Genomic DNA, 20,240 nt, shown 5'->3' with positions numbered 1-20,240 from the left:
AAAATGCCCCAGAAATTTCCCCAAATTTCAGTTTTGGCTTTATTTTTCTGAGTCTCCAATATCACTTCATTTTTCATCTACTGGAAATTTAAGATGTCATCTATGTTATTTACTGGAATTTTAGGGAATTAGTTTATTGTTATTATCTACCTAATTGGATTATAAAATGTATTTTAAATAAAAAAAAGTGAATAATCTAATCAAGTATTTAACACAATTTTGCAATATGCATAAATTAAACAGAGTCTTTTTACTTTTAATGTAAGGCTTTACAAAAGAAAGAAATCACATGCCAAGGATTTTTAGTAGGGGATATAAACAAGACTCAAAAGACCCTCCATTAAAAAAAAAAATACAGAAATGAAGATGAACAACAGGTAAAAGGCCTGACTAACCATAACTGTGAAAACATAGTGACCCAAACCTAGCATTCACATCACTATTGACTACAGACTAGACTGCCTACCTGGATTTGAAGTGATTACCATAATATCAGCATGCCAGAAGCTTATGAGCATGTAAAACAGCAAGCCTGGATTCACACACAGCCACACCTTAACAGACATTTACTGGTGCCACCCAGAGAAAACCACGCCTGCACTCAGCCAAGGGTAGCAGATGTGGGACAACACCTCTCAAAATGAAGCCAAGAAAACTGGGGCAGACCTCCAAAAACAAATCTAAAGAAGACTAAATATTTTTATCTTTTAAATCTTAATTTATTAAGATTTATAATAATAAAATAATAAAAAATACCAGCATTAATAATAAAATATCATTAATTTACTATGCATTTAAAAAGTGCATAATAAATGCACTTTTTTTTCCCCTTAGACCTTTAAATTCTACACACGTCTCTTAAGAGGAAATATTTTCAATAAATGGATGAATGTGATTCTGTGCTTTGGGAATTGACAGATTTCTTGTATTTCAGGAAAACCAATACTATACTCCGTGGCACTTAATTTCTCCCTAAATTACTACCCATATGGATTTTGCTTTGTTATTTACACACAAGCAATTAAGCACTTAATTGTTTTTGATGCAGTTAAAAATTACCTGTTCAATAGAACCTTAGTCTTCAGAAGTACAGAAACGGTTTTTTGGGGTACTTTTCCATTTTAGTAAGACTATTACAGTCAAACTGCTTTCCTCTCCTAGTGACAAATTCAAACCCAATTTTTTGGAGTCAAACATTAGCAGCAGTGAATAATGCCTAGAAGAAGCTGCTGGTTTCAGTCCTGTTTTCAGTCAGCACCATGCACCCAACTGCAGTAATCAACATGCTTTTTAGCAGGCTAGTCATGCAAACCAGACTACCTAAGCTACAGAAACAAAACTCACTTTCAACAGCAATGCCCCAGGACAAGGTTACAGAAAACAGCAATTTGTGGAATTTAATGACCACACTGGTTCTACGTAACTGCTCCAAAGTTATACAGGACACTGACATTACCAGGAATTTCCATCTGGCATATTTCATATGTATCAATGTTATAATTACTGAAACAAACCAAAAAAAAAATACAAAAAGAAAACAGAAAAAAAACCCAGCATAATCTTATAATTATGAAGCTGATCAGAACAAATACAATCATAAGTCAAAGTTAAATGGCACTAATTTTTTTTTTTCCAAACAACTTTTAAATCCTCCCTTGTATTTCTGCATTTTGTGCGCCTGGAAAGTTGCACAAAACATGTTGCTTCAGGGCTGCACCTAATTATATTGGACATCCAGAAATAGGTGCATCTGACTCAGAATTTCTGCATGCCTTGCCAACCAATCAAGCCATAAGAAATGCAAACTATGCTTAAATTAAGCAATAAAACACTGCAAGTTGCAAGTTGTAATGTATTAGCATACAGGACACTGCAAGGAAGAACTCCACAACAGGAAACGGGTTCTAAGTATATTTGTACCCAGTACCATTGAGAGTATCTTCACAACTGTGGCTTTACACAACCTGAGTCACACGACCAACACTGACAACACAACAACACTGAATGTTACAGATCAGGACTGAACATCAAACGAGGGTAAGTGCACTAAAGCAATGATACCTTTAATTATCAGCTGTTAACTCTCACCTTTTTAAACCTTTATAAATTGCAGGGTTTTTCATTTGATGATCATACCTCTCTGTAGACAATCTTCAAGACAGATTTAATTACAGAACTGGTACAAAACCAGACTTAAGTAGCAGCTCATGTTGAGAATTTGTCATTTTACCTTAAGGTAAAATTATGAGATCAGGCAATGTATTTTGCAGTGGTCCAGGGCAGGTGGGACCAAAGAGATGACTACAAAAACCTCATGCTTGTCTGGGACTGTTCCCTCAGAAACATCTTGAAATGTGCAGCTGAGCTGTTTTATTTTACTCTTTATTTTACACTTTCACAATACTATGCAGGCAAGTTATGTAAATCAACTGGGCCAAATATGGTCCCAGAGATTTCAAAAGAAAACATATCTCATCATGAGAATGTTACAGAATTTATTTTCATGCCTCAAGGGTGTTATTAATAATCAGCAATTTACATAAAGTCGCTAGAAAATGCACAATACGAACCAGTAGATTAATCCTCAGATATTTTCAATTTAAAAGCTAAAATTCAATCCTAACCATTAGAGAATTGTCTGAGAACTATAAAGCAATTACAGACATTGATAACTGCATACACAGGCAACGATATCAGCAATTAAAGGAGAGACCAGTAAGTGATCCATGCCAATTTTGAGAACTTTCCACTAACAGCTGCTGTTCCATAGCAGTCCAGTCATTTGGCTAACTTGTAAGGTCATTTTCTAAATGGGAAGTGACAAGTCTTAAGTTGGAGTTGTAAGGAGTTCTCTTATTTGACAGCTGTGTGCCAAGCAATGTGGCAATAAATTCCAAGCAATGGGACAACTGAACATCAATAGCATTATACATGTGGGTTTTTAGATTGATAATATAAAGAACAGTCTTCATCTATGTTCATTATGGAGCAAACTCTGCTATTAAACACTGCTTTGTACAAAGCCTGCAAACATAATATACAATCAGCTATCAAACTAAAATACATTTAAGAGCTATTTGAACAATTGAAGCATTTCCTGTTCATTTTACATTAGAAACATATCCAGATCTCCATGCCTGCAAAAGAACAATCATTTTCAGAAATGAACAAAACTGTATGTAGCAAAATAGGTTCTTTTGTACCATATAATTTTCCAAACTCTGTGGTGACTTTTACAGCAGTATTTCAATGGCTACTTTTCAAGACAAAGTATTTTGCCACTCTGTTACTCATTGCAAATGATTAAAGCAAAAATGTAAAAGCACTGTCTGCGTCATACTGTGATACATTGCAGCTGCAGGTGATTTACTCTATAATACACCACTGCACAAGCAGCCACTCCTGAGGCTGCACAAGATGAGATGATGTGGGGTTGATAAAAATCCACACAATTTTTAAAAAAATTACACAGCACTCTTAAAAATTCAAGAATAAGGAGATAAAGCATCCTATTACTCTACAGGCATTTCGCTTGAGTAAGAGCTTCTGGATTGAGCCTGGAATTAACGGCTAGTAAACAGCTTTAGGATTCGGCCTGCTGTTTGTACCTGCTAAAGATTTCTTTATCCAAAAGTACTAGTGTTTGACTCAACAAAATATAAATCATGCTCTCTGCTTTCATTAATGGAGACAGCACTGTACGTCAGCACTTTTATATATACATATATATATTTATAAATAACTACATGCTTGAATGCATCAAAGAGTTTTCTGAAAGCCAAAAGAGTGTGAGGTAAATGCCAGGATGGTGCTGAAATTTCAAAGGAAATAAACCATGGTGCTAAAAGCTGTGCTCTTTTCACCGTCAGCAACGTCCACGGGATCCTGTTACAAGGGTGACCACTTTAGGTTCCAGTTCCCTTGTCCTCTGAGGGAAAACTTGAGTTAATTAGAGAGCACAGAGGTAAGAAAAGATCATAGCTCCTTAGGAAATCAACTGGGCACAAGCAAAAGAAGAAAAAAATTGACTAGCAGAGTAATTAAAAAGCCACTCGAATTCTTATGTCTTAATTATGAGTGGTATATTAGAAAACACCTATATACTCAAATATATAGGTGTATAGTATATAAAAAACTATATACTTTTTTTCACCTTTCCATTGGAAAAAGAATTTAGAAACTCTTGGGACTCAAAAGGTTGATATGACTCTCCATATGAAAAAAAAAAATCCAGTCAGTTTTGCTGGGAGTTTTTTTTGATGTTTTGTTGTTGTTTTGTGGGGTTATTTTGGTGGCTTTTTTTGTTGGTTGGTTGGGTTTTTTTGTGATTTTGGTTCTTTTTTCCCCTCAGGATACAAGAGCTGGCAGTCTTATTTCCCATGTCTTTGGGGAAGACAAAGGTTTGTTTTAATAGACATGTATTAAATGATTCAATGCAGAACTGAAAGAGCAAGCACAGTGGACTCAGCCTACCTAGACACCTACTTACCCTGATATGTATCAATTTTTAACACCTGTCATCCAGAGTTTGTAAGAGGGGAAAATATTTAAGACACTTAGTTGCAAAGATCTGGATTGCTGTTTCATCCACGGTCACAAGCAAAAATATTCTTTTCCACTCCTGTTTTTGAAGAATTTGCATATAATTTGTACACAGTTTTAGAGGTTTTGTAGACTGTCCCAGAAGACACAGTGATGATATCACAGCAATATCACTTGAAATTAATTAAACTATCTCAAGAGCATTAAGTCCATCCTCATTCCATACTAGAGACTGCGAAAGTATACATATGTAGAAGTGAGTTGGGAGAAGCAGCTGCCTAAAAACGTACCTGAAAATGAACTAACTGCTCCAATTCATGTGTACCCTTCTCAAAGACTGTCAAGACCTAGGATTTTGACAGCAACTTGTTTATAAGAACCCATGAGAATGATTTCAGTATGTTCTTCCATGGTATCCCATTGAATGTTTTACCCATATTATTAGCAGTCTCTACCAGCAACTAAACTCAGCAGTTTTTTAGCTCCCAACCTCAGGGAAAATTGTAAAACTAGGTGTATCTTTAGCACTATTAATTCATCTGCATCCTAGTTTCCCTGCCACGTGCTGAGAAGCTGTGCTGCCATTCTGCTTGTTCTTCCACCAGTCATCCATTTCTCTAACTCAGTACCTTCAGACAAAGACAAATAATACAGGAAGGACACTTTCATAAACCATGTGATAATTAATTTTCATAAAATTGGTAAACACTGAAATTACTAGCTCATGCAACAGTTCAGCATCTGCCAAAGTAAGCGTCACTTTCAAAAATTAATGGGAAAAAAACACATCATAGGTTTAGTTGCAGTTTTACTGAAGTTGGGTTTAGCTGCAGTAAGTTAGAAGTGCACTCATGGTAGTCTACTGTTACTACTGTCTGGTAGTTTATTGGTATACAAAACACACTTCTATCACATGCTGCTGAGGGTGTCAGACCCAGCAAAAAGGAACAGTTCCATTTGTTGTTTCCTTCTACCTCATGAATCACGCAAAGCTGACTTTCTGGTTTTGTTACTCACTTATAAATGTAATTGTAGAAATTAACTAGCCGGATACTTTTCACAGCCATTGAAAGTGAAGATTAACTCTCTCCCCAGGCAAGGAGGGAGCAGTAGGAGGAGCAAGGGTTGTACAGCCACAAGGATGAGCACACAGAGCATACTGCTAAGTCCAGACAGAAGGAGCTTGCAAGAACCAAAATATTAAGAGTTTGCACAACAATTTGAACTGTGGTGACAAATAGGTATACTTTTGAGATATTAGCTCAACAAAGATCGTGTTAGGAATTATAAAGGTCCACCTGAACAATGATGTCTGGGTTATCATCCTGCATAAAAGACAGTGACAACTGTTGCCTGCAGTGATTTAGAAAAATGCAGGATTATTTAAATTCTTGGATTATTTAATCATGAACTCGTATAGTCTGCATTTGTTACATGAAAGAAATTTGCAGATTGGTAAACGACATCCTCCAGAACTGTACCTCTATGTGCCATCATTTTCACAAGGTGTCCTAACAATTTTCCAGTGTTCTTCGTTAATTACTGTTTCTAATCCTCTTAGACTAGAATTAGAATTCTTCTAGTTCTAATGTTCTGATTAACATGCTAATGATTCTTTTAGAACATGTAACCAGCAATTCCCAGGGCTAAACTGCAAGACAACAATTCTATTCTCCTGCCAGAAAACAGTATGAACTGTATGTGTAGTGATTTGTTGCCACCACCTGCACACCCTCTAGAGGTAGGGAAGGCAGCCCTCAGTTCGAAATTAATCCGCAGATCCATACTTGGAACAGGATAACCTGCCAAGGTCACATATCCATTACAGTATGCCTCACGTTTAAAGACAAGGCCGAAAAACAGAACTTTATTACTGAGCCATCCCAAAACACTGACTACAGCAGAACCCTGCGGGGTCGTAAGACATGACTCTGTGATACACACTGGACTGTGATGGAGGCAGTCACTGGTTCACTGCAGGATGCTAAATATACACTGAGAGATGAATGGGCCTCTCTAATATACTGATCTCATTTCCAAAACCAAAATACACTTCAGATCTCTTCACTGACTCTTCTGCAAATTGCTTTACAACTGTTCACATTTTCTGCCAGGATTATTTTCATTTACATTTTACTTCCTAGGGACTTTATACTTAAGACAGAGAAGAATACAATTTTGTCATGGATTAATAAGCCTGCAAAATACAGTCAAAATTTTGTAAAATCGTATTTCTTAAATAAATGAGCACTCTGGTAGTAAATTTTATCTTCCAGGTGGAGATCATATCTGAAATGTCACTGTTTTATTGCAATATATCCAAGTTTTCAGTCATTATCCATTATATTATTTATCTCCTAAAGCTGGTGATAAAGGCAAGCCAAAAAAATGCCATGACCTTTTATTGTGGTGAGATAATTTACAGATATGGGCATATGAAAAATCCTGGAGAGCAAAATCATACAAAGGATTTTTCCAAGTAAATACTTTTCTTCTGAGACTTACTGGTGTGGTATTGTGCTCAGTTTAGAACAGTTACTTTGGCTCCAGCTTTCCCATTCATGAACAGCAGCAATAACAACATTTGATCTAATATTAATATACTTTTATATTTTACGTGTATTAACTCAGTTATGGTTTCAAAGAAAACTGGACAAGAGTAAGACTGACTGAATCCCTTTCTGAAGAAAAAGTCCCTGAGGAAAGCATTTCTCACCGAGTTTCTGAATTCCAGAGGGTATTTCAGACACATCTCCCCAGGTTTTCCTCCAACTGTAGATGCAGCCATGCTGGAGGTCAGAGATTGGACTGCATCTCACTGTCCAGCTGCAGCCCTTCCCATGAAATGACCTGTAAGAGCAGCTAAAAAGCGACCTGAGCTCCGGCTAAGAGTGGGCCCAAATAGGAATAAACTAGCTGAGGCTCAGCTTCAGCAAGATTTACATGAATATTTACCAAAGGAAAAGCAATCAGGAATAGAATCAGGTAGTGAACAAAACTTTCATGTTGTGATATTTCCACAGATCTGCATACAGGGTGAAGACCTCGATGGAAGAAAAATGTAAAGGTCAATACCATGTTTTATTTACATAAAAATCCAGTAAACTGAGTCATACTATCGCTTCAGCTTTCTCTCTAGAGAAAACAGGTGAAAGGGGGAAAATATTAAAAACATATTATTAATAGAAGACAAACACATTTCCAACCTGAAAGTAATATATAGTATCAGTCAAGTACTGTTACAGTCAAGTAGACAGTCATAAATTCTCTTTTCCCTCCGTGACTGTATTCACACCTAGATAACTTCTGCCTCTGCAACACCACAGATGCTCTTGCCATAACTCTCCTCATCTAATATCTCCAAACAGCAAAATCTCGTGCAGAGTGCCCATACATAACGTGGGAGCATTGAAGATTAGGCCTTCCTCTCTCCATAGAAGAATTTCTCAATACAACTTAAGAAGCTTTATAAAATCTCTCTAATTCAGACGGGTTTTTCCCATCATTCCTGAAGTAAAGATAGAGCTTTTATCAATGTTCAGTTTGATGGTTTCTAGTAATTACTCTGTAAATACCTACATCTATTAATAGCACCACTAAAAAGTATGTCTACAAGAATTTTCAGGATGAAAGTCAAATTTTCTTCCAAAGAGTGTTTGTAATTCAGGACCATCATCTCCTCATCATAGCCAACAATAATCTCTCAACTCCAATACCCCACCCGGCAAACAAACTATTTGCAAAGGCAAGTTCTGAGTTTAGTCAGCAATCAGTGTGACCTTTTGGGAAGGATAGCTCCCTTCCAGACAGTATCTCCAACCACTAAATGAAATCTCTATTTTCCAAGCTTAAGGGGAAAGAAAAATGTCTGATTGAGCAAATTGAATAATGTAAAAATTTACAACACCCCCAGACATTAGCAAAGCTCTTCGTCTTTTATTCTAAATTCTGCTTTATCTTCAGTCTGCAGATGTGGTTGGGACATATCAAAGAGAAAAACATGCAGAGATTCATCAACTAGAAGCCGAATAAGTCACTTGAGGGCATGCACACTTCCTGTAACTAACCATAGCTGCACCTGAAGCGTAATGGAACCTCCTGGAAGAAGCAATATTTTATTAACACTTCTAGTGAAAACATTAAGTGTGGCCAAAGGCACAAGACAGGCATGTTGAAGTAAGGATGGGGTTGGTCTCCTTTTCCAAGTAACAAGCAATAGGACAAGAGGAGGTGGCCTCAAGGTGTTCCAGGGGAGGTTTATATTGGATATTAGGAAAAAAAAAATTCACAGAAAGAAAGGACTGTCAAGCATTGGAACGGGCCACTCAGGAAAGTTATTCACTCCCCATCCCTAGAGGCATTTAAAAGACCTGTGGTAGATACGGAAGGCAGGGACATGGCTTTGTGGTGGATTTGGCAGTGTTAGATTTACAGTTGGACTCTATGATCTTAAACGCTTTCCCCACCTAAATGATTCTGTGATTTGATGCTTCTAAATTCTCAGAACTACATTCAGAAGAGTCTGAGGTACAGGTCTAAGAAAAACCCTCCCATTGCCAGCATAGGCTCTTCCTCCCTCCCTCCCTCCCTCCCTCTCTGTTGCACAGATACCTGTAAGTAGCTCGTTCACACACGGCTTTACATTTCCTGCCATCTATACAGATCCTTCTGCACAGAGCTGCAAAGAGCAAGACTCTGCTCCTTCCTGTGGCAGTGATTCTTCTGGTACCTGTGAATAAACCTGACTCGACAGATAAATATCAACTGCAGAGAGATGTAAACAGAAAAAGAGACTTCTCCCAATGAATTTAGAGACTTCTGACCCCAGTCAGCATAATTCTCTTGGATGTAAAAGAGTTTTTCAAGGTGATGAATTCACTGTGTGATTTTTTTGGAAACATGGCAATTCCTTTTCTCCAGTGTTGGGCTGCCTGATGGGAAGAGGACATCACCTGCTTACCAGCCTGGCAGTAGTGTATCACTACAATACTGCACTACTGGATATCACACCAGCCTCATCAAGCCAGCTTTACTGTCAGCTTCAGCACCACCTGCCATCTCTCCTGTGAGAGGGCAGTTTCACTATTAAAAAGATGCACTTACAGACACTTTTCTCACAAAGAGAGTGGCCTACATTTTCAAACTCCCTGCCAAGGATCAGTGGCTCTCCATCCCCACTACCTACAGAAATGCATCCAAAACAGTATTTCATCTCAATTTTCCCACAAAAGACCCTCTCAAGTATGTCAGGAGTCTTATGTGCAGAAAGGCCCAGCAGCAACTTTTAAGTGCACTCCTGTCACAAAAGCTTTGAAGGGAAAGATTTGCACATTTACTTCTAATGGGTAGTTCTCAGATACCATGGTTATGGATGAGCTTAGGCCACAAAAAGCAATTAAATTTAATGCCCTAGATTAGATGCTATTTCTGACTGAATGACCTCAAGAGTGTATGCAAGTGTTCTAATCTATGACACTAGTGAAATAGTAGGTATCTGAATGTGTTCAGTAGCATTTTTTTTCTCAAAGCATAAAGTTTTTATTCTCTTGGCTTGGTCATATTTGACTCCTGGCACCAGTCTGTTCCTTCCATATGGTATCACGTATGATTATAATAAAAGAATAAAAACTCTAAAGAAACCTCAAAAGGCATTAATATGTTTGCTTTGTCAAACTATGGAGTCTCAAAGCAAGAAGGAATCCAAGCCAAACAGGAATATAATGCTAAAATCAAGACGTGGGCAGGTACTGAACTTCCTTTCTTCATTATTTCTAATCAGTTTAAGAGCATGATTCATTTGTTAAACTTCTTTCTGTACAAGAGGGGAGAAAAAAGTGAATTACCCATTGAATGCACAATAGAATAATGAAAGGAAGCTGCAGGTACTTCATGCCTTTGAAAATTATTCACTCTTCAAGAAAATGCTTAGAGACATACTTATGTCCATCTCTGTTAAGGAAAACACACACATTTATGTTTGGAGATTTTCCTGGATGAAATCCAAACAGAAAACTTCAGATATGTCTGGCTGGAGGACTGTGTCCACCTCTGAATCAGAGTGGACCAGACTGTATATATTAAGAAATAATCACATAGTCTTTCAAGCAGAAGACACTGTCTGAGACTACACTTCAGTGCCCCAAATGATGAACGTTTTGCTGAGCTTCCTGTAATGCAATTACACTGCAACTCAGATAGCTATCAGAAGATAAATCTAATGCTCAACAGAAAATTGAAAATATTTCTTGATTAGGTGCAGCTGACCTATAAGACAGCTTTTGAACTTTTAATTAATATCTTTAAAGGGATGGGGGGTTTGCACATGAAAGGGCAACTCCTTAAAATTAATTGATATACTGTACAGTTCAAGAATTTTCTACCTTAACTGACCTGTGATGGCAGTCCCTTGAGTAATCTACATCTGCTCTCTTACAGGAAATCTGTAAAACCAACTTAAAAAAAGAAATAAAAAATCTTGCAGAGAAAACAAAGAGAAAAAAATATTTCAAGTTCCCCCAAACTCAGTACATTTTATATAAAACATGTTTACAAGTGACTCTTAATGCACCAGCATTAATTAAAAAAAGCAAGAATGCATGCTGTATTGTGTTAATGGATTGAGAAATAGTTTGGGTGTTAGTCTTAATGAGAAAAAGGAACATTTATTGTGAAATGAACATCTGCCTCATTAGGAGTAACATAGTAAATTATGTCCATTATGCATACATGTTAAAGATTTTTTGTTAGATAGTATTATTCATGCTTTCTACTCCATCTTTTCCACCTGAGAGCAAAAGACTCAATTTTGCTTCAATTAAAATCAGTTGCAAATTTCATTAATTTTCACTGCTTATGTTAATGAAAATATGAACCATATAAGAATGTTAAATACTTGGCAAATAAGTTTTACCTTTGAATTACTAAGAAATAACTACCCTACCACAGTGAGATTTATTTGCACTGTCAGCAGTTTATGTTGTCAAGGAATAAAAGGTTTTCCTCCATAAAAAGATTAATAAAATAACAAACCATGTGCTTTTCCTTTTCACTGAAACAATTATGAAAAATTTAACTGCATTTTTATGAGTATTGTTAAGTATTTTAATTATGCTTATTATTAGTGAATAGGGAAATCACTATTATTAATTGAATAATCATTGGTATTCCATTTGATGCTAAAAAAATATTTGACATTATTGCAAAATATTAGTTCACTTGTACTTTCACCCAATTCAGGAAACTTAGTTAAGCTACAATAAACAGTAAAACAGGGTGAATATGTATTAAAAATATAGTCAGACTTAGAGCATGCAAAGAGCATCAAGTCTGAATAGATATCATGACCTGTTTCTGATTGAAAAATTGAACAACACAGAAACTTTAAAAAAGTGTCCAGTGAAGAAAGGTGTCTAGACCATTAAGATATTGTTCAGGGCCTACTTTGAAAATCTGTCACACAAATATTCTCTCACAGGCAATTAAAATCTTTATAAATCCATTCTTTAATTCACTAAAACCACCTCTCCTTTGAGAACAATGCCATACTATAAATTCACATACCAACTCTCAGAATAAATCTGTAATTTTGGGCAGGTTCTTTCATCATATGAGACCACAGAAAGTTTCCCAAGAATTCACACATCATACATCACACTCAATAAAAAAGACAAAAAAAGCCTCACCAAAGACTGGTACACCAAGAAAAATTGAGCTAAGAGTCTCATCCCCATGTATAATGTTCATTGCATGGGTTTTGTGAAAGGAGAAAAAGTTACAGCAAAAAGATAATTATGAAGAAATTTCTTAACTCATGTCTTGCTGTAGGATTAAGAAGATTCTGCTTGCAAATGTTGTACATTTATTTGAAATTCAAACACTAACCTTCCTAAACACAATTCCTAATCTCATTTAAGGAGTAAACCTTACAACAAATAGAGGAAAGTCCACATGCATGAACCCTCCCCGACCCAGGGCTTGGTGACTCTTTCTCCAAGAAAACCTTTTGCAGTCTTCTTTATAGAAAGCCATCGATCAATTTTTATTTTTATGGAAAATTATTTGCTTCCTCTGGTGTAGTGGTTTAGGTCACTACTCTTGAATCAGAAAGTAAAGCCAGTACAAATGAGAAAATTTAGTAGATCAAACCTCAAAAAATAAATGTGAAACAGTATTTTACAAAAGTAAGCATTCCTAATACTTATCTACTGAAAATCCTGAGGTGGACAATAACTCTCCAACAAAAAAAAAATCCTGAGGTGGACAATAACTCTCCAACAAAAAAAAAACCAACCAAAACCACAAAAGGTTCCACAAAAACAAGCAAACAGAAAATAAACAAACCCCCTGCTCCTTCAAAAAGAACCAACGAAAATAGAAACCAACAAAAAACAAGTGAAAAATAGAGGCTAGGTGTTATTTAGTGTCCATGACAGGGTTCCAGGCAAAGTCTGCTGTCCAACAGCTGTCTGTGTGAACAGCACCAGGAAAGAGAAGGAATGAAGCATGGCTGAGCATTTAGTCTTTGCCAATCACAAAGCAAGAGGACAAGTGGGTTTAAAGATTGTTACATCTCCACTTCTCTGGTCAGTACACAATGACAGAGATAGAACAAGAAAATACTGGACATGACATTCACAAACATCTGTGAATGCAGCTAAAAGAAAAGCAGATATCTGCACCTGGTGCAGAATAATCCCGTGTATCCATTCAGGCTGGGAACCCACTGTTTGGGTTCTGGGTGGCAGGCCCAGCAAGAAGGGCGTTTCTGTGGACACAGCAGGTTGAGCAAGCCAACAGCACACTTTCATCAGAAATAAGGCAAGCAGAAAGCAACTACATTGGAATACTGGGACTGGCAGGCTGAAAAAGTTTCCTCCTCAGCATGGCCTCCCACTAGGGCAGTCAGCTGTGATCCTTCCCAGCTGAACAGGGATGTGAACAAGACAGAGGAAATGCTGGAGAGCAACCAAGATACTCAGGAGCCTTGAGCTTTTGTCTTGGAGCAGCTGATGGAGATAAGCATGTTTGGTCTGACAGAAGGGTGATCTAACAGGTGACCCAGTAGCAACCTACATCTACTTGAAGGTAAATCACAATGATAAAGAAGACAGAATCTTCTCAGCAGTGACAGAACATATGAAAAGGGACAATGACCATAAACTGCCACTTGGGAGGTTCAGGGTGGTCCTTCCATTCTTTCCTCCCTGTATCAAACCCCCTCTTTTTTCAACAGGCAGGTGTTGCAGACCTGCAGGCTATTCAGCAGGGTGGTGGGACCTTCATCCAGTGAAGTTTAAGAGCTATCTAGACAAAGCCATCTCACATGACTGGGAAGAGTGTTTCTCCCAGCTGGACTGGGTAATTTCCTAAGATTCCTTCAAAACAATGTGTAGCTGAGAAATATGCACATGTATAGAATCAGACTGCTTCAAATGCAGCAAATCACTGCAGATTTATACGGAAGGGCATCTAAACATCCACTTTGATTCATTGTCCCTGAAAGAAAATGCCTACTAAAGTTTGTGTGCTACAGTTAAAGAGTTTTAAATTTTTATGTCCTCAGTACCTAATAAGATTTGATTTGCTGCATATTTATGCTGTCAACACCATTATTTATTAATTGTAAATAACATATTATTATTTGTTTTTACAAACATATAGAAACATATTATTACCCTAACATCACCAGGTCCTGACTCAGAAATGGGACCTGAAAAGATGAAAGCTGTTGAGTTACCCATAGAGCACCTGGAACTAGTTCATTAGAAGGCACAAGATGGAAAAAAGAAAGAGACAAAATAATTTCTCCTGCTTTCAATAGTATGAGAAAAAGCAAGTCCTTTGGCTGTTGCACATGATTGGTTTTCTAATCAGAATATGGAACCTCTGTTATTGTACCAAGGGCATGATGTGATGCAGCTCTGTTAGCTCACAAGCAAAGACCTGCTGTTCAATAGCCATCCTGATCATTACTGAGCTATATACTTTCTGGCAGATCTGGAAGGCTGAAATAGCTAGTTAAATCTTTGATGGTATCATTATATTTTTTCCACAAATAATTTTTCATTTTTTTTCCACTGATAACACAAAAGCAAGAATAATTCCACACAGGCTCTTGCAACCCAACTAACACTGTATCTTATCTTCTGCAGTGGCCAATGGGGGATGTCTGTGAAAACCTATCACTACAGGCCATGCAAAGTGCTACTGCCCTTGTGCACACATCCAGATGTGTGATTTGGAACTGAGAAGCTTCTAGAACAAAATCTGGTAGCTTTGTAAAGTGAAGGACATCCCCACAACAAATGTCAAAGACTTCTGCATGGAATATATTACAAAGAAGCCAGTAAGAAACAGAAACTTTATTATTCCTGAAATAAATCCAACATGTTAAATCAGGAAACTTATGCAACTAATTATATCCTACCAGTACAAACAGTATCAAAGAGCAGTGTTTTTTTTTTCTGAACATCTCATGCCATCTCATTTTCAGAATGTCAATTAAGAACAAAAATAATACAAAGTCCTTATGATAACTGAAGATGAAACCCAGAGTTAAATTTGCAACAAATCTGGAATTCCCCTTTGATCATTCTAAGGCAATGGCTGCACATTTTATTACACTATACAAGCCATAATAAAATGCAACAGCAATAACAGAAAGAAATCCTGAAACATCCTAAGACAATGCTTTTGAAAAGTTACAATATCAAGGCCTTTTAATGTAAGCACATGTGTTAAGGGTGCACATGGCTCCATGTGTAGGTGATGTGGTGTGGCATAAATATTTTTCTAGCAGGAGTTTAAGTTACTGACTCATTACACACAAATGGCATGAATGTTCTTTTCTGATTTTTTAAGTGTTCATATTTTTGGTACCCCTGAATGATTAAGAACAGAAAACTGTGGTATCTGAAAAGAAGGTTTTCAAAAACTTTCAGGAAATATCTTAAATTTTAATCCAACTTTCCACGCAACGAACTGCTGAGGCACACAAAAAAGGAGTCAAGAAACATGTCATTTATGGCTCTGCTCCCCAGCACAACTTTACTGAAAGCAAAGGCCTTGGCTCAAGAGTAACTTCCTCCCCTAGTTGAAGAAGTTTGTAGAATAGCTGTCTTCTAGAATCTGGCAGGTTTGTATTTACAAATTAACCAATTGACTTCTGAATGTAGGTCACAACACTCATTCCTTAGGTGGCTGGCCTATTTTTATCTTATTTGAAAGGGCAAGAATAAAAAAGAAGAGCTAACTTGGCATACTTCTCAGCTCTAAAGTCTTTTTCCCTATGGGAGTGAAAATATCACTGCAGGAATGATTTCTTATTTGTAACAAATATTCAATTGCCTAGTTCTTATTTAAGAAACAAACACACATATCTAAACTGCTAGATCAAAGCCTTTAAACCAAAAAATCTGTAACCACCCTTGTGTTACTTCAACCTGCATATCAGAGTGAGGTTTCAGGACACCAATGATCTACTCAAAAGGTCTCACCCCAGATAGCCCATTCCTGTACCAGAAATAGTACAGAGCTATAACGGGCTCCACTGCAGTCAAGAATAGCTTAGCAGTGGTAGAAGCAGACATCTCCTCCACGTACTTTGTAATGTCTTTGCAACTCTAAGCTACTTGTCTCAAGATTTATTTTTTCAAATAGCTGTGGCTTTTTTATTATGTTTTGGTTTTAATTCTGTAAGAAAGCCTGTTTTCCAAGATGCAACTATATTTGATCAGGTGGCTGGAAAAAAATCCTCCTGGAACGCCATAAATATTATCCTATTATCTGACTGTGATTAAATCAGAATTATACAAATACATTAAAATAATTTGTAGACTGGCAGTAAGGATGGCTGTCAAACTGAAATCCAATGGAAGTTTAAATGCACTCTAAACACTTTATCAGGGACAGATACTTTAAGGTAGTATTATTACTGGGTGTCTTATACTACAGTAATGTTTCAAGCTCTTTCACACAGATCTGTTCAGATAAAAGATGTGATGTTGGCATTACATTTGCCAAAATTGCCATTTGCAATTAAAAATTAAAACTGGCACCCTTTCTATGCAGGCAATTATCTAAACGCAGCTGGCAATCTTCCTTGTTTACAGCGCTGCTGTGTCATGACTCCACTCCATTTGGAAATTTACCACCTTTTTTTTTTTTTTTTTAAAGGTTTGAACTTTTCAGCTGTATTTCCAACTTGAACTTTTCTGATTTTAGAGATTTCTATCATGAACTCAGACAAAAAGGTCCAAAATTATAATTTGCAGATTTCGTATGGCAACTTCAGGCATAGCAATAAAATGATTCCTAGCACATATTTTAGTGTTTCTTGCAACACTACTTTACATCCAGCTAGGCCACAGGAAAACACCTGTAAGAACCCAGACAGCAAAATGTACCAAATAAATGCCCTCCAAGAAGAAAATTTTAGGTGTAAGAGTTGATTTTCAGAGTAAAACAGAAATAATGTGAAAATCCTCTAAGCGGACAAAAATCCTTTTACTGAATAATATATGACACTAACCACATTTCTACTACTTGCTATCTATAGTAATTGTCATCCACTAAATGAATCTATCCACAAAGTATCTTATTCATCGGATTACCATGTTTCTGGAACCTTTTTACTTACAACAGCTGCTATTAAAGTAACATTTGAGGGTTCCCTTCACTGCTGGGAGAGGAGCATTCTTTATGCTGTCAAACAGCTTTCAGGGAGCAGTTGTTTTTTTAGCCAAGATGCTGCAGCCGCTAGCTTGATTTCCATGACTATCATGGAACAAATACTGTTACTTACAGCATATCAGTTAAATATTCTTACTCGTTTATGATGTAAGAGTCAGACATAACAATACTTTGTATTATATCCCCAATACAGTAATGCTTAACTTCCTCTGTAATTGATCACGTTTTCTCCCATAAATACGATCCACTGTCACGACTCCTTGTCAGGCTGTGTTGCATGCATGCTTTGCATCCAAAAGAACTTTAAGTAAGACCTTTCCCCCGAATACTACCGAAACCCATAAAAACAGGATTGCTGATGAACTAAGGAACATGGCTGACCCCAAGGATACTGCAAGCAGTGACTGCAGCCACGGGTCCCCTCGCACAGGTGTCCTGGGCAAACCTCTTGAAGTTAACACAAGTTTGGCAGCGTGGTGACAGTACCGCTCTCCACTGAGCGATGAGACGGAACATGTATTTCCGTCACGGGCTTTTTCAGAATGAGGGCGACAGGAACCGTCACTTGCAAAGATCAAAAGCTCAGCAGCGGCAGGCACAGGCTGAGAAGCCGCCAGAGCGGCGGCCGCTCGCTGCACCCTGCCTCGGGCGGTCCCCGGCCCTGCCAGCGGCAGGTGGCCGCACCTGGGGCGCAGCATCGCGCGTGGGAAGGCGCTGTCACCCGCACTCCCTGCGAGGCGGGGACCAGGCGCGCCCGGAAAACACGCTGGAGGCAGAACCGAGCGCTGCGGCTCCGCGGCGGTAACTTTTCAAACCGGGCAGCGCTCGGTGTCCGCTCGGCAGGACAGGCACCGCGGGTATCGCTGGCGTACCCACCGCGCCCCGCCGTCGAGGGGAGGACCCGGCAGCCGCCGGCACCCCTCGCTCCGTCTAACCTCGAGGCCGGCGTGCGGCATCAGCGGGAGCGCCGCGCTGTCTTCCCCCGCACAAGCCGGCTGCCTTGGGCGCCCGGGAGACCTGCGACCATGTGCTCCCCGCCGTGCTCCCCTCCGGTTCTCTCTGCCGGGTGCACCGAGCTTTCCCCCATCACCTCCCACCTCGGGCTGCGCGGGATTTCCCGCCGCCCGCGGAGAGCCGGCCGCAGGTGGCAGCGGCTCCCGCGCCTCCGCTGACTCCTCCCGGGCACTTTGGGCGCGACTCGGGGGCTCTCGTCCTGCCCGAGTCCCGGCACGGAGTGATGCCCGGGGACCGGAGGGGCAGGCGGGGAGGTACGCGCCGCGCCGTGTGGCGCGGCTTTGCTCAGGACAGGTGCGGGCTGCAGCCCTGGAACGGACGGGAGGGGTCGGGGCAGGACAGAACAGGACGGGACGGGACGGGAGGAGAGGGGAGCGGGTCGGTACTCACACGAAGGCGTGATAGACGAAGGCCCATCCGCGGGGCCGCTCCAGCACGTTGTACAGGTAGTTCTGCAGGCGGCGGTACTTGGCGTTCCTGCGGCAGCTCGGTCCGCTGCTGTACGACAGCGGCTTCCCCAGCAGGCTCATGCGGGCGCCGTGCTTCCCGCGGCGGCCCTCCCGCAGCCCGGCGGGGGCGGCCGCGCCGCCGGTGCCCAGGAGCAGCAGGCCGTCGCCGCGGGCCGCCGAGCTCGTCAGCGCCCTGCCCCGGCCCGACTCCACATCCTTCATGCCCGATGCCGCGCCGCTCTTCACCCAGAGCCCCGCGGAGCCGCCCTCCTCCCCGCCGCCGTGGTTGCGGGGCATGGCATCACCCCGGGCGCCGGAGCGGGCGCCGGGGCCGCGGCGGAGCAGGGCGCGGGCGGCGGCGGCCAGGCACCCCGCGGCAGCAGCCCGCAAGAGGCAGCGGGGGCCGAGGGTCTCCGGGCGGCGCCCGCGGGGCGCGGGGGCGCGGGCCACTTTGGGCGCCCGGCGCGGCGGGCCGGCCTGCGGCAGCTTCGCGGGGGCCCCGGCGAGGGAGCGGGCGCCCCCCCGGGCGCGCTCTCGTCCCGGGCGGCGGGGCCCCGCCGCCGGTCCCCGCAGCGCCGCCCGGCGTGGCTCCGCGGCCCGGGACGGGGAGGAGGGAGGGAGGGCAGCTCCTCGCGGCTCCGGCGGAGAGGCCGCGGCTCGGCGGTGCCCGCCGCCGCCCGCTCCCTCGCTGCCTCCCGCGTCGTTTGGCCCGGCCGGGCCGGGCAAGCTGTTGCTCTCGCTCCGAGCGGCGGAGAAAGTCGGCGAGGCAGGCGGGCCGGTGGGGGCAGGCGGGGGCCGCGCCGCCGGGCGCCTCCGCGTCCCGGGGCTCGAGCGGCAGAGACAGCGGCGGTGCCCGCGGCGGGGCGGGCGAAGAGCGGCTGGCGGGACGAGGCGCCCGCGTTCTACGCGCGCTCCCGGGAAATGTCCATGTAAGTCCGAGAAAGTAACAAAACTGCCGTAAGTCCCGGCGGAGGCGCGGGGGAGGATCGGCCGGCGGCGGGACCCCGCTGCGGGCAGGGAGCGCGGCCGGCCCGGGCGGGGCAGCGCAGACGAGCCGCCGGGTGTCCCCCCGAGGGGGCGGCGCGGCCCGGCACGCCGCTCCGGCGCTTCCGCCGTGTCCCGGCCTCGTGCGGCGGCGAGACAGCAGATCCCAGGGGCAGCGGCGGGCCTGTCCTTCCTGCGGGCTCCCCCAAGGTCCCCTTCAGCTCCGGCCCCGGCGCGGTGCGGCCGGAGCGCAGCGGTGCCGCCGCTCGGTGCCCGCGCTGCGCCGAGACAGCGATGCTCCCCCTGCCGAGCGCGGCCCTTTTACGCCCCGCCGCATCAAGGTGAGCTTGCGGAAAAAAACACCACCCACCCCGGCACCCGCAGGCGCGGCCGCAGCGCGCTGCCCGCCCGGCCGCCGCACCGCGCCCGCTTTGCCCGTGGGTTATCGCCCGTGCTCGGCGGGCGACCCCCGGCCATCCCCAAACACTCCCCCGCACTCCGTGTCCGCTTGCTGCGGGCAGCCGCCGCCCGTGCCGCTCCTGCCGCCGCAGCTCGGCAGCG

At 42.0% G+C, this 20,240-nt stretch overlaps 2 protein-coding genes across 8 annotated transcripts in view; one reads left to right on the top strand and one right to left on the bottom strand.

Annotated features, from left to right (window-relative positions):
• KCNQ5 (potassium voltage-gated channel subfamily Q member 5) overlaps positions 1 to 19,984 on the bottom strand; it is a 282,191-nt gene extending 262,207 nt beyond the window's left edge. For all 4 annotated transcript variants that reach the window (XM_058834709.1, XM_058834706.1, XM_058834707.1 and 1 more), the window contains exon 1: positions 18,637 to 19,984. In XM_058834709.1, the coding sequence (XP_058690692.1) occupies positions 18,637 to 18,992 (356 nt within the window). In that variant the 5' untranslated portion in view covers positions 18,993 to 19,984. The remainder of the gene's footprint in view (positions 1 to 18,636) is intronic.
• LOC131577195 (uncharacterized) lies at positions 1,872 to 18,618 on the top strand. 4 transcript variants are annotated; one of them, XR_009277160.1, is made up of 4 exons: positions 1,872 to 2,037; positions 4,352 to 4,400; positions 7,566 to 7,609; positions 9,205 to 10,743. XR_009277160.1 is itself a non-coding variant. In XM_058834711.1 (4 exons), exon 4 carries the CDS (start codon positions 17,775 to 17,777, stop codon positions 18,402 to 18,404), a length of 630 nt encoding a protein of 209 aa, XP_058690694.1. In that variant the 5' UTR covers positions 1,872 to 2,037; positions 4,352 to 4,400; positions 13,775 to 13,899; positions 14,694 to 17,774; the 3' UTR covers positions 18,405 to 18,618. The 4 variants fall into 4 exon arrangements, 2 of the variants coding, with proteins under 2 accessions (XP_058690694.1, XP_058690693.1); XM_058834711.1 differs by lacking the exons at positions 7,566 to 7,609; positions 9,205 to 10,743 and adding exons at positions 13,775 to 13,899; positions 14,694 to 18,618; XR_009277159.1 differs by lacking the exon at positions 7,566 to 7,609 and having other exon boundaries at positions 9,205 to 10,737.
• Positions 19,985 to 20,240: the final 256 nt, after the last annotated feature.

The sequence above is a fragment of the Poecile atricapillus genome, chromosome 3 (genome assembly GCF_030490865.1).
Source record: "Poecile atricapillus isolate bPoeAtr1 chromosome 3, bPoeAtr1.hap1, whole genome shotgun sequence".
Taxonomy (NCBI): Eukaryota; Metazoa; Chordata; class Aves; order Passeriformes; family Paridae; genus Poecile; species Poecile atricapillus.
This window is presented reverse-complemented; position numbering and strand designations above follow the sequence as displayed.